General features: G+C 46.7%; 1 protein-coding gene across 1 annotated transcript in view; it reads left to right on the top strand.

Annotated features, from left to right (window-relative positions):
- The window catches only part of LOC124619310, an 89,499-nt gene that overhangs the window by 67,670 nt on the left and 5,642 nt on the right, over positions 1–16,187 (top strand). Inside the window, exon 3 of the mRNA XM_047145617.1 lies at positions 6,794–7,030. Coding sequence (XP_047001573.1) covers positions 6,794–7,030 — 237 coding nt within the window. The remainder of the gene's footprint in view (positions 1–6,793; positions 7,031–16,187) is intronic.

Here is a 16,187-nt window from a genome sequence, read left to right as displayed (position 1 = left end):
GCAGCGAGTACTGTTTGTATAAAGCGTTTTTGTACTTATTTGCTGCGCTTAGCTTTTAAATAGTTTTTCTGGGAAAACCTAGCGTAGTTTTCGCGTCTCGTATTTCAGTGAGTGTTTCTTGATTATCAGAGTAGCTCATCAGTAGATTATCTTGGGAATTTGTCACCGTATAGAGTAGGGTAAACATAGTCATGTGTAGGGACTGTGGTTGTTGTGAGCGGACGCAAGGAGAATTGGCCACTCTTCGGGGGCAGGTGGAGGCTTTGTCTGTTAGGCTCATCGAGCTCGAGGCGCAGGCGTCGGCTCGTAGTGGCGTTGGGGCAACTGTGGTGAGACCTATGCCTACTTCGGTGGCCTTGGAATCACATGGAACCCCTGATGTCGCTGCGTCTTCCGGCAGTGAGCATCTTACCGGTCAGCCATCACTCCAGGGTGAATGGCGGACAGTGGTGGGCTCGCGCGTGCCTGGCCGAAAGGCGAAGGTGGGATCTGGCCGCGTGGCAGCTGCCTTACCCCTTTCCAACAGGTACGGGGTGCTTCCTAGTGGTGATGACATCGTTTCCGAGCCACCACAGGATGCCTCGCCTGTTGGGCCAGTGGCCGATTCTCCGGCAAGGTCCCGACAGTCACAGAGGGCGGGCCTATTAGTTATAGGGAGCTCCAACGTTAGGCGGGTTATGGAGCCCCTCAGGAAAATAGCGGGTAGGTCGGGGAAGAATGCCAGTGTGCACTCGGTGTGCTTGCCGGGGGGTCTCGTCCGTAATGTGGAGGAGGCCCTTCCGGCAGCTATTGAACGCACTGGGTGTGACCGGCTGCAGATAGTAGCACATGTCGGAACGAATGACGCCTGCCGCTTGGGTTCTGAGGCCATCCTTGGTTCCTTCCGGCGGCTGGCTGATTTGGTGAAGACAACCAGCATCGCACGCGGAGTGCAAGCTGAGCTTAATATCTGCAGCATAGTGCCCAGAGTCGATCGCGGTCCTCTGGTTTGGAGCCGTGTGGAGGGTCTAAACCAGAGGCTCAGACGACTCTGCGACTATAATGGTTGCAAATTCATCGACCTCCGTTATTGGGTGGAGAACTGTAGGGCCCCCCTAGACAGGTCAGGCGTGCACTACACACCGGAAGCAGCTACTAGGGTAGCAGAGTACGTGTGGCGTGCACACGGGGGTTTTTTAGGTTAGAGGGACACCCCCTTGGGCGAAACGATAAAATACCTGACGGCTTACCAGAGAGGACATTATCATCGTTGATAAAGAACGTCCGTCCTCAGAGACAAAAAACAGGAAAAGTTAACGTAATATTGGTAAACTGCAGGAGTATCCAGGGCAAGGTTCCTGAATTAGTATCTCTTATTGAAGGAAATAGTGCGCATATAGTATTAGGAACGGAAAGTTGGTTAAAACCGGGAGTGAACAGTAACGAAATCCTAGACACAGAATGGAATATATACCGCAAGGATAGGATAAACGCCAATGGTGGAGGAGTATTTATAGCAGTAAAGAATTCAATAATATCCAGTGAAGTTATTAGCGAATGCGAATGTGAAATAATCTGGGTTAAGTTAAGTATCAAAGGTGGGTCAGATATGATAGTCGGATGCTTCTATAGACCACCTGCATCAGCAACCGTAGTAGTTGAGCGCCTCAGAGAGAACCTGCAGAACGTCGTGAAGAAGTTTCGTGATCATACTATTGTAATAGGGGGAGACTTCAATCTACCAGGTATAGAATGGGATAGTCACACAATCAGAACTGGAGCCAGGGACAGAGACTCTTGTGACATTATCCTGACTGCCTTGTCCGAGAATTACTTCGAGCAGATAGTTAGAGAACCAACTCGTGAAGCTAACGTTTTAGACCTCATAGCAACAAATAGACCGGAACTTTTCGACTCAGTGAATGTAGAAGAGGGTATCAGTGATCATAAGTCAGTGGTTGCATCAATGACTACAAGTGTAATAAGAAATGCCAAGAAAGGAAGGAAAATATATTTGCTTAACAAGAGTGATAGGGCACAAATCGCAGAATATCTGAGTGACCACCATCAAACGTTCATTTCTGAGGAAGAGGATGTGGAACAAAAATGGAAAAAATACAGAAACATCGTCCAGTACGCCTTAGATAAGTTCGTACCGACTAAGGTCCAAAGCGAGGGGAAAGATCCACCGTGGTATAACAATCATGTACGAAAGGTACTACGGAAACAAAGAAAGCTTCATCATAGGTTTAAGAGTAGTCGAATCATAGCTGATAAGGAAAAGCTGAACGAAGCGAAAAAGAGCGTAAAGAGAGCAATGAGAGAAGCATTCAACGAATTCGAACATAAAACATTGGCAAATAATCTAAACAAGAACCCTAAAAAGTTTTGGTCATATGTAAAATCGGTAAGCGGATCTAAATCCCCTATTCAGTCACTCGTTGACCACGATGGCACCGAAACAGAGGACGACCGAAGAAAGGCAGAAATACTGAATTCAGTGTTCCGAAACTGTTTCACTGCGGAAAATCGTAACACGGTCCCTGACTTCAGCCGTCGCACGGACGCCAAAATGGAAAATATTGAAATAAACGATATCGGAATTGAAAAACAACTGCTATCACTTAGTAGCGGAAAAGCATCCGGACCAGACGGGATACCCTTAAGATTCTACAGTGATTATGCTAAAGAACTTGCCCCCTTTCTATCAGCAATTTATCGTAGATCGCTGGAAGAACGTAAAGTACCTAGCGACTGGAAGAAACCGCAGGTCGTTCCCATTTTCAAGAAGGGTCATAAATCAGATGCGAATAATTATAGGCCTATTTCGCTTACGTCAATCTGTTGTAGAATAATGGAACATGTTTTGTGTTCTCGTATTATGACGTTCTTAGATAATACAAATCTCCTTCATCATAACCAACATGGATTCCGCAAACAGAGATCATGTGAAACTCAGCTCGCCCTATTTGCCCAAGAAATTCACAGTGCCGTAGACACTGGCGAGCAGATTGATGCCGTATTCCTGGACTTCAGGAAGGCATTTGATACGGTTCCGCACTTACGTTTAGTGAAAAAAAATACGAGCTTACGGAATATCGGACCAGGTTTGTGATTGGATTCAGGATTTCCTAGAAGAAAGAACACAACATGTCATTCTTAACGGTTCAAAATCTGCAGATGTAGAGGTAATTTCGGGAGTACCGCAGGGAAGCGTGATAGGACCTTTATTGTTTACAATATACATAAATGACTTAGTTGACAACATCGGTAGCTCCGTGAGGCTATTTGCAGATGACACGGCTGTCTACAAGAAAGTAGCAACATCAGAAGACTCGTACGTACTCCAGGAGGACCTGCAGAGGATTAATGCATGGTGCGACAGCTGGCAGCTTTCCCTAAACGTAGATAAATGTAATATAATGCGCATACATAGGGGCAGAAATCCATTCCAGTACGATTATGCCATAGGTGGTAAATCATTGGAAGCGGTAACGACCGTAAAATACTTAGGAGTTACTATCCGGAGCGATCTGAAGTGGAATGATCACATAAAACAAATAGTGGGAAAAGCAGGCGCCAGGTTGAGATTCATAGGAAGAATTCTAAGAAAATGTGACTCATCGACGAAAGAAGTAGCTTACAAAACGCTTGTTCGTCCGATTCTTGAGTATTGCTCATCAGTATGGGACCCTTACCAGGTTGGATTAATAGAAGAGATAGACATGATCCAGCGAAAAGCAGCGCGATTCGTCATGGGGACATTTAGTCAGCGCGAGAGCGTTACGGAGATGCTGAACAAGCTCCAGTGGCGGACACTTCAAGAAAGGCGTTACGCAATACGGAGAGGTTTATTATCGAAATTACGAGAGAGCACATTCCGGGAAGAGATGGGCAACATATTACTACCGCCCACATATATCTCGCGTAATGATCACAACGAAAAGATCCGAGAAATTAGAGCAAATACGGAGACTTACAAGCAGTCGTTCTTCCCACGCACAATTCGTGAATGGAACAGGGAAGGGGGGATCAGATAGTGGTACAATAAGTACCCTCCGCCACACACCGTAAGGTGGCTCGCGAAGTATAGATGTAGATGTAGATGTAGATGTAGATAGTGACCTACTAAGTTACGTACATCATATTGCGAGCGACATAGATTACAGTGATTTCAGGGGAAGCGGTGGGTGATTAGGAAATTTCAAACTGTGCTACAGAATTGGAAGACATAAGATAGCCGGCCGGTGTGGCCGTGCGGTTCTAGGCGCTTCACTCTGGAACCGCGTGACCGCTACGGTCGCAGGTTCGAATCCTGCCTCGGGCATGGAAGTGTGTGATGTCCCCTAGAACTTACAACTACTTAAACCTAACTAACCTAAGAACATCACACACATCCATGCCCGAGGCAGGATACGAACCTGCGGCCGTAGCGGTCGCGCGGTTCCAGGCTTTAGCACCTAGAACCGCTCGGCCAATCCGGCCGGCGGTTGATTTTCCCGTGCCTACAAAACATACTAACATACTATCATGCTATCTGCAGTTACCCTTACAGGACAGCCAGTTTCACAAGCTCCATGACAGACTGTTTTGCATTCGGTTGCATGCCATCACGTTCTCGTCACCCCGTTACACCAATATGATTCTATATGCATTCCTAGCCGAATGTCCTGCACTGTTTTTAACTCCCAAGGTGTTCACCTTCGATAATTATGGTCCAAACTTTTGTGATCACTGTGGCGTGCCATTTTTCATTCTCTGTTCATGGTGCAAAGTAATGGTTTGTTTTGAAAATTTCTTCAGTGTCGGCGAGTTCCATTTTGTGAAGTGTAATACATACACCCGTAGAAGGTTCATGTCTGCATCTTTTTCGCCCTCCTGATGCACATGGTGAGTCATTAGCAGCTAATATTTTTCCTGCCATAATAGTTAACACAACACTTTCAAATGAGCTTTAATAAAGATTGAACTTGCGACCTCGCACTCAAGGGATTCTTAGAATAGGATTCCTAGAATAGGATTCTGGAAACATCCCCAGGCTGTGACTAAGCCATGTCTCCGCAATAGCCTTTCTTCCAGGAGTGCTAGTTCTGCAAGGTTCGCAGAAGAACTTCTGTGAAGTTTGGAAGGTAGGAGACGAGGTACTGCCGGATTGAAGCTGTGGGGGCGGATCGTGAGTCGTGCTTGGGTAGCTTAGATGGTAGAGCACTTGCCCGAGAAAGGCAAAGGTCCCGAGTTCGAGTCTCGGTCCGGCACACAGTTTTAATCTGACAGGACGTTTCAAGGGATTCCTAGTTAGAATGGGTGTATAGTATATTGAATCTGTCCATAAGGGCTCAACTTGATGAGACAGATCTAATTTTAAACTTAGTTCTACTGTATACAGGGTGTTACAAAAATGTACGGCCAAAATTTCAGGAAACATTCCTCACACACAAATAAAGAAAAGATGTTATGTGGACATGTGTCCGGAAACGCTTAATTTCCATGTTACAGCTCATTTTAGTTTCGTCAGTATGTACTGTACTTCCTCGATTCACCGCCAGTTGGCCCAATTGAAAGAAGGTAATGTTGACTTCGGTGCTTGTGTTGACATGCGACTCATTTCTGTGAACGTTTGGGCAGGCATTGTTGGTGATGTCTTGATTGGGCCCCATGTTCTTCCACCTACGTTCAATGGAGCAATCATGGCCTCCACGCTCTCCTGACCTCAACCCTCTTCACTTTCATTTATGGGGTCATTTGAAAGCTCTTGTCTGCGCAACCCCGGGACCAAATGTAGAGACTCTTCGTGCTTGTATTGTGGACGGCTGTGATACAATACGCCATTCTCCAGGGCTGCATCAGCGCATCAGGGATTCCATGCGACGGAGGGTGGATGCATGTATCCTCGCTAACGGAGGACATTTTGAACATTTCCTGTAACAAAGTGTTTGAAGTCACGCTGGTAAGTTCTGTTGCTGTGTGTTTCCATTCCATGATTAATGTGATTTGAAGAGAAGTAATAAAATGGGCTCTAACATGAAAAGTAAGCGTTTCCGGACACATGTCCACATAACATATTTTCTTTCTTTGTGTGTGAGGAATGTTTCCTGAAAGTCCGCAGCTCGTGGTCGTGCTGTAGCGTTCTCGCTTCCCACGCCAGGGTTTCCGGGTTCGATTCCCGGCGGGGTCAGGGATTTTCTCTAACTCGTGATGACTGGGTGCTGTGTGATGTCCTTAAGTTAGTTAGGTTTAAGTAGTTCTAAGTTCCAGGGGACTGATGACCATAAATGTTAAGTCCCATAGTGCTCAGAGCCATTTGAACCATTTTTGTTTCTTGAAAGTTTGGACGTACCTTTTTGTAACACCCTGTACATGCAGACTGAAGCAAAAAATCAAAGTTTGTACCTAAGCCAGGATTCGAACCCGAGCCTCTTCTGCTCACTAGGCAGACGAGCTAACCCTGAGACTGTGATTTTGCACAGCCGCACGGACTACACTAGCGGCCAATGGGCTGAGGAGTGAAGGGGAATCTGGATTGAGAAGGGAGTGAAGGGAAATTCGGATTGTGGAGGGAGGCGTGCTAGGGAAGTCTGTGCAGTCACAGTGCTGGGGTGTAGTGGTTAGTGCAACTGCTTAGTGAGCAGCAGAACAGGGTTGGAATCGCTCCCTTGGTACAGATTTTCATTTGTCGCTTCAGATTGCATGTGTACACCATAGATGTTCTGACACTTGAGAAGGCCGTTGTAACCACATATTTTCATTTGATTAGTTTTCTCGTGTTGTTTGAGTCAGAGTATGATGTTACATATCTCATCTCATTGCCGTCAAGGTGAGGAAAGAGGAGGTGGAGCTGGAGAAGCGGCTACCCGACGGCTTAGAGCACCCGGGGCTGCAGCAGCTGTGGATCAGCGATGACGCTCAGCGCCGCTGGTGCTTCTTCACCTGGCTGGTGGCCCCCTACGCAAAGCCGTCTCTTCTGGAGGAGCTCGACCCACAGTTCCTGGTGGTGCCTGCGGCGGCACTGCTGTTCCTTAAGCACGAGGCACGCGTCCTGCACGACCACGAGGTGTGACAGCTACCTATGTTTTGTTCTAAATAGAATTTGGTGTCCCTCACTGATCGCCAGTTCTGTTCTCTTGGAAATCATGTTTGTAATATATTCATCAGATCGGGTTGACATGGGGACGGAAGGGCCAAAAACCAACAGCAATGAAAACCATTACAAAAAATGTCAAATCAAAATTAAACAGAATGTGGTTCATACAGGGTGTCCCAGGAGGACACCATTCCAAGCAAAAAAGTCTAGTAAACGTGGGCTCTAAACTGCATACCCTATTGTATGTTAACCGGGGACCTAGAAACGACGGAGAGGCTCCGTCCCCGCCGCAGCCGCAGTGGTCCACAACCCCACGATGACTACCGCAGTCCACTTCGCCCCTCCGCCGCCACACACCGAACCCAGGGTTATTGTGCGGATCGGTCGCCGGTGGACCCCCCCAGGGAACGTCTCACATCAGACGAGTGTAACCCCTATGTTTGCGTGGTAGAGTAATGGTGGTGTACGTGTACGTGGAGAACTTGTTTGCGCAGCAATAGTCGACATAGTGTAACTGAGGTGGAATAAGGGGAACCAGCCCGCATTCGCAGAGTCAGATGGGAAACCGCCAAAAAATCATCCACAGACTGGCCGATTCACCGGACCTCGACACAAATCAGCCGGGCGGATTCGTGCCGGGACCAGGCGCTCCTTCCCGCCCGGAAAGCCCTGCGTTCGACCTCACGGCCAACCGGGCGGACTGCATACCCTAACAGATAGAGCATTTCGTATCTCCGCTACTGTGAAACATCTCTTCTACTGAAGATGTGCTCATAGCTCTTAAGGTTTACTGAACTTTTTGCTTCGTATCAAGATCCCTATCATTTCCGAATACTGACCATTCTTCCTGGGACACCCTGCATGAACCACTTTTTATCTAATTTTCATTTTGGCATTTTTTGTAGTGATTTTTGTTTTTGTAGGTGATTCAGCTTGCCCTACCGATGTTTTTATCTAGCGTGATTTTCATATTCTCTCGCTCGCTACGCGCAAACTATTTGTCCTACAGGAAAAAAAAGGACCCCTTTGTAGGATATTTAATGCAGTTTGATTTTATAGTGCGAATGTTGTCGCTAGAGGCAGCAATTTTCATGTTGTTCATGAAAAATGTACAAAAGTGACCTGTAGACGCATCCCCACGCCCACTTTCAGCCCCCACCGTCAAATTTCTAGTATAGTTATGAAGTCCACCCGGCTGACCGTGCGGTCTAACGCACGGGCCGGCCACGGTGGCCGAGCGGTTCTAGGCGCTCAGTCCGGAACCGCGCGACTGCTACGGTCGCAGGTTCGAATCCTACCTCGGGCATGGATGTGTGTGATGTCCTTAGGTTAGTTAGGTCTAAGTAGTTCTAAGTTCTAGGTGACTGATGACCACAGATGTTATGTCCCTTAGTGCTCAGAGCCATTTGAACCATTTCTAACGCACGGCTTTCCGGGCGGGAAGGAGCGCCGGTCCCTGGCACGAATCCGCCCGGCGGATTTGTGTCGAGATTTGCCTCGGCAAATGCGGTCTGGTTCCCCTTCCCTTATTCCGCCTCAGCTACACTATGTTGGCGATTGCTGCGTAAACAAGTTCTCCACGTACGCGTACATTACTCTACCACGCAAACATATGGGTTACACTCGTCTGGTGTGAGACGTTCCCTAGTGAGGGGGGGGGGGGGGGGGGGGGGGGGCGGGGACGGGTGGGCGGGCGGGCATTCGGGCGTTCGGGGACTGAACCGCACAGTAACCCTGGGTTCGCTGTGGGGCGGCGGAGGGGTGAAGTGGACTGCGGTAATCGGTCGTGGGGTTGCGGACCACTGCGGCTGCGGCGGAGACGGAGCCTCTCCGTAGTTTCTATGTCTCCGGTTAACATAACAGTTATGAAATTCGAAAATAATGGAGGGTAGAACCAGCAACTCGAGTTTGAAATATTTTTATTTTCTTCCGTTATCCCTCACAGTTGTGATAATAGTCATCTCTTTGTGTCGACTAGTTTCGGACTATCACATCCATTTTCAAAGCGTAGCCTTAAACGAAAGTGTAGTCATACAATCCACCAATTTATGTAAGAGTAACAAATATTAATGTTCATCGTTAGAAAGCATTACATGAATATAACATGTATATACTTCATACGAGTATATACACTCCTGGAAATGGAAAAAAGAACACATTGACACCTGTGTGTCAGACCCACCATACTTGCTCCGGACACTGCGAGAGGGCTGTACAAGCAATGATCACACGCACGGCACAGCGGACACACCAGGAACCGCGGTGTTGGCCGTCGAACGGCGCTAGCTGCGCAGCATTTGTGCACCGCCGCCGTCAGTGTCAGCCAGTTTGCCGTGGCATACGGAGCTCCATCGCAGTCTTTAACACTGGTAGCATGCCGCGACGGCGTGGACGTGAACCGTATGTGCAGTTGACGGACTTTGAGCGAGGGCGTATAGTGGGCATGCGGGAGGCCGGGTGGACGTACCGCCGAATTGCTCAACACGTGGGGCGTGAGGTCTCCACAGTACATCGATGTTGTCGCCAGTGGTCGGCGGAAGGTGCACGTGCCCGTCGACCTGGGACCGGACCGCAGCGATGCACGGATGCACGCCAAGACCGTAGGATCCTACGCAGTGCCGTAGGGGACCGCACCGCCACTTCCCAGCAAATTAGGGACACTGTTGCTCCTGGGGTATCGGCGAGGACCATTTGCAACCGTCTCCATGACGCTGGGCTACGGTCCCGCACACCGTTAGGCCGTCTTCCGCTCACGCCCCAACATCGTGCAGCCCGCCTCCAGTGGTGTCGCGACAGGCGTGAATGGAGGGACGAATGGAGACGTGTCGTCTTCAGCGATGAGAGTCGCTTCTGCCTTGGTGCCAATGATGGTCGTATGCGTGTTTGGCGCCGTGCAGGTGAGCGCCACAATCAGGACTGCATACGACCGAGGCACACAGGGCCAACACCCGGCATCATGGTGTGGGGAGCGATCTCCTACACTGGCCGTACACCACTGGTGATCGTCGAGGGGACACTGAATAGTGCACGGTACATCCAAACCGTCATCGAACCCATTCCTAGACCGGCAAGGGAACTTGCTGTTCCAACAGGACAATGCACGTCCGCATGTATCCCGTGCCACCCAACGTGCTCTAGAAGGTGTAAGTCAACTACCCTGGCCAGCAAGAGCTCCGGATCTGTCCCCCATTGAGCATGTTTGGGACTGGATGAAGCGTCGTCTCACGCGGTCTGCACGTCCAGCACGAACGCTGGTCCAACTGAGGCGCCAGGTGGAAATGGCATGGCAAGCCGTTCCACAGGACTACATCCAGCATCTCTACGATCGTCTCCATGGGAGAATAGCAGCCTGCATTGCTGCGAAAGGTAGATATACACTGTACTAGTGCCGACATTGTGCATGCTCTGTTGCCTGTGTCTATGTGGTTCTGTCAGTGTGATCATGTGACGTATCTGACCCCAGGAATGTGTCAATAAAGTTTCCCCTTCCTGGGACAATGAATTCACGGTGTTCTTATTTCAATTTCCAGGAGTGTATTTTGGCTTCCTTCCAGTCGAACACAGCAAATAACGTTATTCATGACACTCACTCCCACCACTTTACAAACGTTTGGGGCTGCGCGAATTATTTCTCACATTAGACCTTCTTTGGCCTTCATTTACTGGCCTTATTACGCCACCGGCTTAGTCGAGCACTGAAAAATTGTAAAATTGACAGTTGTGTAAATTTTGCCTAACAATTTTATGAATTTTAACAGCATAAGATAGACAATAACAACGTTATATTTGTCAGAGCTTCTCATTTCGAAACCACTGTGCTTGTAGCGCTTAAGTTTGGATCGAATTGTCAACGTAAATATTTTTAACGTAACGTTTACAAAAGTCGGTTATCTTTCATTAGTCTCAAGGGCATGTTTGAGTCAACAATGTTAACGAAATAGCCGACTATACTGGTGTCATAATAGTTCAATCAATAGAGACCAAGCAATGTCGAATATCGGGAATAATTCGTGTAGTCGGAAAATGTTGTACAGTTGTAGGAGGGAGTGGCACGAACAACTAGACGTCCTGACTGATGAGGGATGAGTGTGGAGGTGGAGGTGCGTTTGGAAGTCTTCTTGGATAAGTCGAAAACTGTTCCCCACAGCAATGTTCAAGTACAAAATTTAACTACATTAAATTTCCTTCAAAAGTGTTTTTCTATAAGAATAACAGTTTACGCGCGCAAGCCAGAGAATATGCAAATCTCGCACGTGTTTGAATGGCCTGAAATAACATTCCGGGTTGCATAAAACGACTTCGGCAGAGGTAGCTGAATCGTAGAAGACGAAAACTCCTCTTATTTCATAAACGGTTCAGGATTGCGAATAGTACGTAGAGGGGCCGTAATTTGTTGGCTGGTTTAGCCTCTTAACGCTTTTACTAACCGAGATACTCAATCGCATTTTTAATATTATTTCTAGCTTTTATATTTTAACTTTGCTATTGCACAATTTTAACGGCATTCGAAAGCTGTTTAAACGACAAGAACAGTCATAGAACGCTTGTTAATGTTGGCATTGGTACTTGGGTCGTTGTATTCCTCTTCAAGCTCTTCGACTGTTCACTTGTTTCCACAGAAGCTTTTTACGTAAACAGCGGTAGGCCAATACGCTTCAGTCTGGAACCGCGTGACCGCTACGGTCGCAGGTTCGAATCCTGCCTCGGGCATGGATGTGTGTGATGTCTTTAGGTTAGTTAGGTTTAATTAGTTCTAAGTTCTAGGCGACTGATGACTTCAGAAGTTAAGTCGCATAATGCTCAGAGCCAACCAGCCGGTAGGCCAATACACACACATTTGAGCTAGTTTCGCTGTGTTGCTTCTGATGCATATAGTTCCATTTACAACAACTATAGATGACCCTGGTATACGTCGTGACAGGTAGGGCTCAGAGGAAATATGTTTCTTGCAGCATATAACAGCAGAATCTGGCATGAGAGCCCCTCTTCGAGATGTTTATATGACAGTTGACTTGTTTCTGAGTTTCCACATTTCTCAATAGGCCTACCTCTGCGAAAAGTCTCATAGTCAACATTTACGTGTCTGTACTCGTCTTTAAAAAAAAAGCCTTCGAATACCGCTAAAAACGTAGAATGTCCTATTAAAAAAATTTAAAAAGACACTTGCTTCAGTATCTCGAGTGTTACTAGATTTAGGAAGATTGACTAGGAAACAAAGTTATGTGCCGCTCTGCATACTATCATTTGCTGAAAGCCTTGTTTTGAGATCTAGAACTGTTCACGCAAGAGAAATGTTATGTCTTATATGACTCACCTATACAGGGTGGCCCATTGACAGTGACCGGGCCAAATATCTCACGAAATAAGCGTCAAACGAAAAAACTACAAAGAACGAAACTCGTCTGGCTTGAAGGGGGAAACCAGATGGCGCTATGGTTGGCCCGCTAGAACGCACTGGTATAGGTCGAACGGATATCAACTGCGTTTTTTAAATAGGAACCCCCATTTTTTATTACATATTCGTGTAGTACGTAAAGAAATATGAATGTTTTAATTGGGCCACTTATTCACTTTGTAATACATGGCGTTGTAATAGTCACAAACATATGGCTCACAATTTTAGACGAACAGTTGGTAACAGGTAGGTTTTTTAAATTAAAATACAGAACGTAGGAACGTTTGAACATTTAATTTCGGTTATTAGTGTGATACATGTACCTTTGTGAACTTATCATTTCTGAGAACGCATGCTGTTACAGCGTGATTGCCTGTAAATACCACATTAATGCAATAAATGCTCAAAATGGTGTCCGTAAACCTCAATGCATTTGGCAATACGTGTAACGACATTCCTCTCAACAGCGAGTAGTTCGTCTTCCCTTCCGTAATGTTCGCACATGCATTGACAATGAGCATGTTGTCAGGCGTTGTCGGTGGATCACGATAGCAAATATCCTTCAACTTACCCTACAGAAAGAGATCCGGGGACGTCAGATCCGGTGAACGTGCGGGCCATGGTACGGTGCTTCGACGATCAATCCACCTGTAATGAAATATGCTATACAATACCGCTTCAACTGCACGCGAGCTATGAGCCGGACATCCACCATGTTGGAAGTACATCGCCATTCTGTCATGCAGTGAAACATCTTGTAGTAAAATCGGTAGAACATTACGTAGGAAATCGGCGTACATTGCACCATTTAGATTGCCATCGATAAAATGGGGGCCAATTATCCTTCCTCCCATAATGCCGCCCCATACATTAACCCGCCAAGGTCGCTGATGTTCCACTTGTCGCAGCCATCGTGGATTTTCCGTTGCCCAATACTGTATATTATGCCGGTTTACGTTACCGCTGTTGGTGAATGACGCTTCGTCGCGAAATAGAACGCGTGCAAAAAATCTATCATCGTACCGTAATTTCTCTTGTGCCCAGTGGCAGAACTGCACACGACGTTCAAAGTCGTCGCCATGCAATTCCTGGTGCATAGAAATATGGTACGGGTGCAATCGATGTTGATGTAGCATTCTCAACACCGACGTTTTTGAGATTCCCGATTCTCGCGCAATTTGTCTGCTACTGATGTGCGGATTAGCCGCGACAGCAGCTAAAACACCTACTTGGGCATCATCATTTGTTGCAGGTCGTGGTTGACGTTTCACATGTGGCTGAACACTTCCTGTTTCCTTACATAACGTAACTAGGATGATGTCGTCCAGTATACCGAGCAGCATACATAGCGCACGCCCGATGGGCATTTTGATCACAATAGCCGTACATCAACACGATATCGACCTTTCCAGCAATTGGTAAACGGTCCATTTTAACACGGGTAATGTATCACGAAGCAAATACCGTCCGCACTGGCGGAATGTTACGTGATACCACGTACTTATACGTTTGTGACTATTACAGCGCCATCTATCACAAAGCGAAAAAGTGGTCCAACTAAAACAGTCAAATTTCTTTACGTACTACACGAGTATGTAATAAAAAATGGGGGTTCCTATTTTTAAAAAAACGCAGTTGATATCCGTTCGACCTATGGCAGCGCCATCTAGCGGGCCAACCATAGCGCCATTTGGTTTCCCCCTTCAAGCCAGACGAGTTTCGTTCTTTGTAGTTTTTTCGTTTGACGCTTATTTAGTGAGATATTTGTCCCGGTCACTATCAATGGACCACCCTGTATATCGAAAGATTGCGTTTCAATCATAAGGTTACAAATCTGGATATGGGTTTTTCCAGGTCAAAGTACTTTGTAAGTTATCAGTGCATGTGTGCGGATGTTTTAATTAACTAACATTAATGAAAACTTCGTCTAGTTGAAACAAAACTACCTGTATCGTGGTATTTCGAACTTCTGCGTAGAGTGCAATATTTCAAATGCTTCATATAGTTTTTCAAAGAAACTTTCGGAAATTAGGGTGGACGGCGCTTTCATGTCAGGCTTTGCGTGATTAGTCCTTCGAAGCTACCGCACAAAAAACTTAATGTATCACTGCAAATGAGAGGTGGTTCTGACTCTCAATACGAAGGCGTTCAATAAGTAATGCAACACATTTTTTTCTCATACAGTTTCAGTTGAAGAAAAAATGCGGAATTCGTTGTGGGACATCTTGGAACATTTCCGCTTCAGCCCCTATTGTTTCATGAAGTTCCAATAGGTGGATGCGCTGTACGTAGCCTCAAAATCGCGTCTTTAAGGAGATTCATTCCGACTAGGGAGCTTTCACTGAGTTTCTTTTGGAGGAAAACCAGAGTTTTACAGATATTCATAGACGCTTGCAGAATGTCTACAGAGACTTAGCAGTGAGCAAAAGCACGGTGAGTCGTTGTGCGAGGCGTCTGTCATCCTGGCAACAAGGTCGCGCAAATGTGTTCGATCCCCCGCGTGCCGGCCGGACGCACATATCTGTGACTCCTGTAATATATTCGTCGCCTGAAAAATGACAACGAACTTCTCCTTTTCTGTGACAACGCAATCGCCACACAAGTCTGGGCGTCTGAGAGAGGCTCACTAAACTTCATTGGACTGTTCTTGCTCATTCGCCCTCCAACCCGGATCTCGCACCATCAGATTTCCATCTGTATGTCCCAATGAAGGATCCACTCCTTAGAAAGCAGTACATGGACAGTGGGAAGGTTAATGATGCAGCAAGACGTTCGCTCCGACCGACCTTCGTGGAGTGGTACTATGCAAGGTTCCGTGAGGCCATCTAATTGAACGCAGATTATGTTTAAATATAGGGTATTGCAGCTAAAAGAGAGAGGAATAATATGGTGTATTGGAATCCCGAATAAAACCAACCTGCTTTCAGAATAAAGCAAATAGGGAAAGCAAATGTGAAAACTTCTATCATACAAAAAAGCTGTTAAATTAAATGTAAGTAATATTTTTGGTACCTCTGTAACGAGATGGCTGTATCAAAGCAATCTAATGTACATTGACAGAAATGGAATATGTTACACCATGAAGAACTAGGCCCAACCTTAACGAACTGATACTAAAGTACAGGGCTATTACAAATGATCGAAGCGATTTCATAAATTCACTGTAGCTCCATTCATTGACATATGGTCACGACACACTACAGATACGTAGAAAAACTCATAAAGTTTTGTTCGGCTGAAGCCGCACTTCAGGTTTCTGCCGCCAGAGCGCTCGAGAGCGCAGTGAGACAAAACGGCGTCAGGAGACGAGAAAGCGTATGTCGTGCTTGATATGCACTCACATCAGTCAGCAAAGATCCACCAACTGCTAACTCCATTCGGCGATGGTATGCGCAGTTTAAAGCTTCTGGATGCCGCTGTAAGGGGAAATCAACGGGTCAGCCTGCAGTGAGCGAAGAAACGGTTGAACGCGTGCGGGCAAGTTTCACGCGTAACCCGTGGAAGTCGACGAATAAAGCAAGCAGGGAGCTAAACGTACCACAGCCGACGGTTTGGAAAATCTTACGGAAAAGGCTAAAGCAGAAGCCTTATCGTTTACAATTGCTACAAGCCCTGACACCCGATGACAAAGTCAAACGCTTTGAATTTTCGGCGCGGTTGCAACAGCTCATGGAAGAGGATGCGTTCAGTGCGAAACTTGTTTCCAGTGATGAAGCAACATTTTTTCTTAAT

The sequence above is a fragment of the Schistocerca americana genome, chromosome 6 (genome assembly GCF_021461395.2).
Source record: "Schistocerca americana isolate TAMUIC-IGC-003095 chromosome 6, iqSchAmer2.1, whole genome shotgun sequence".
Taxonomy (NCBI): Eukaryota; Metazoa; Arthropoda; class Insecta; order Orthoptera; family Acrididae; genus Schistocerca; species Schistocerca americana.
This window is presented reverse-complemented; position numbering and strand designations above follow the sequence as displayed.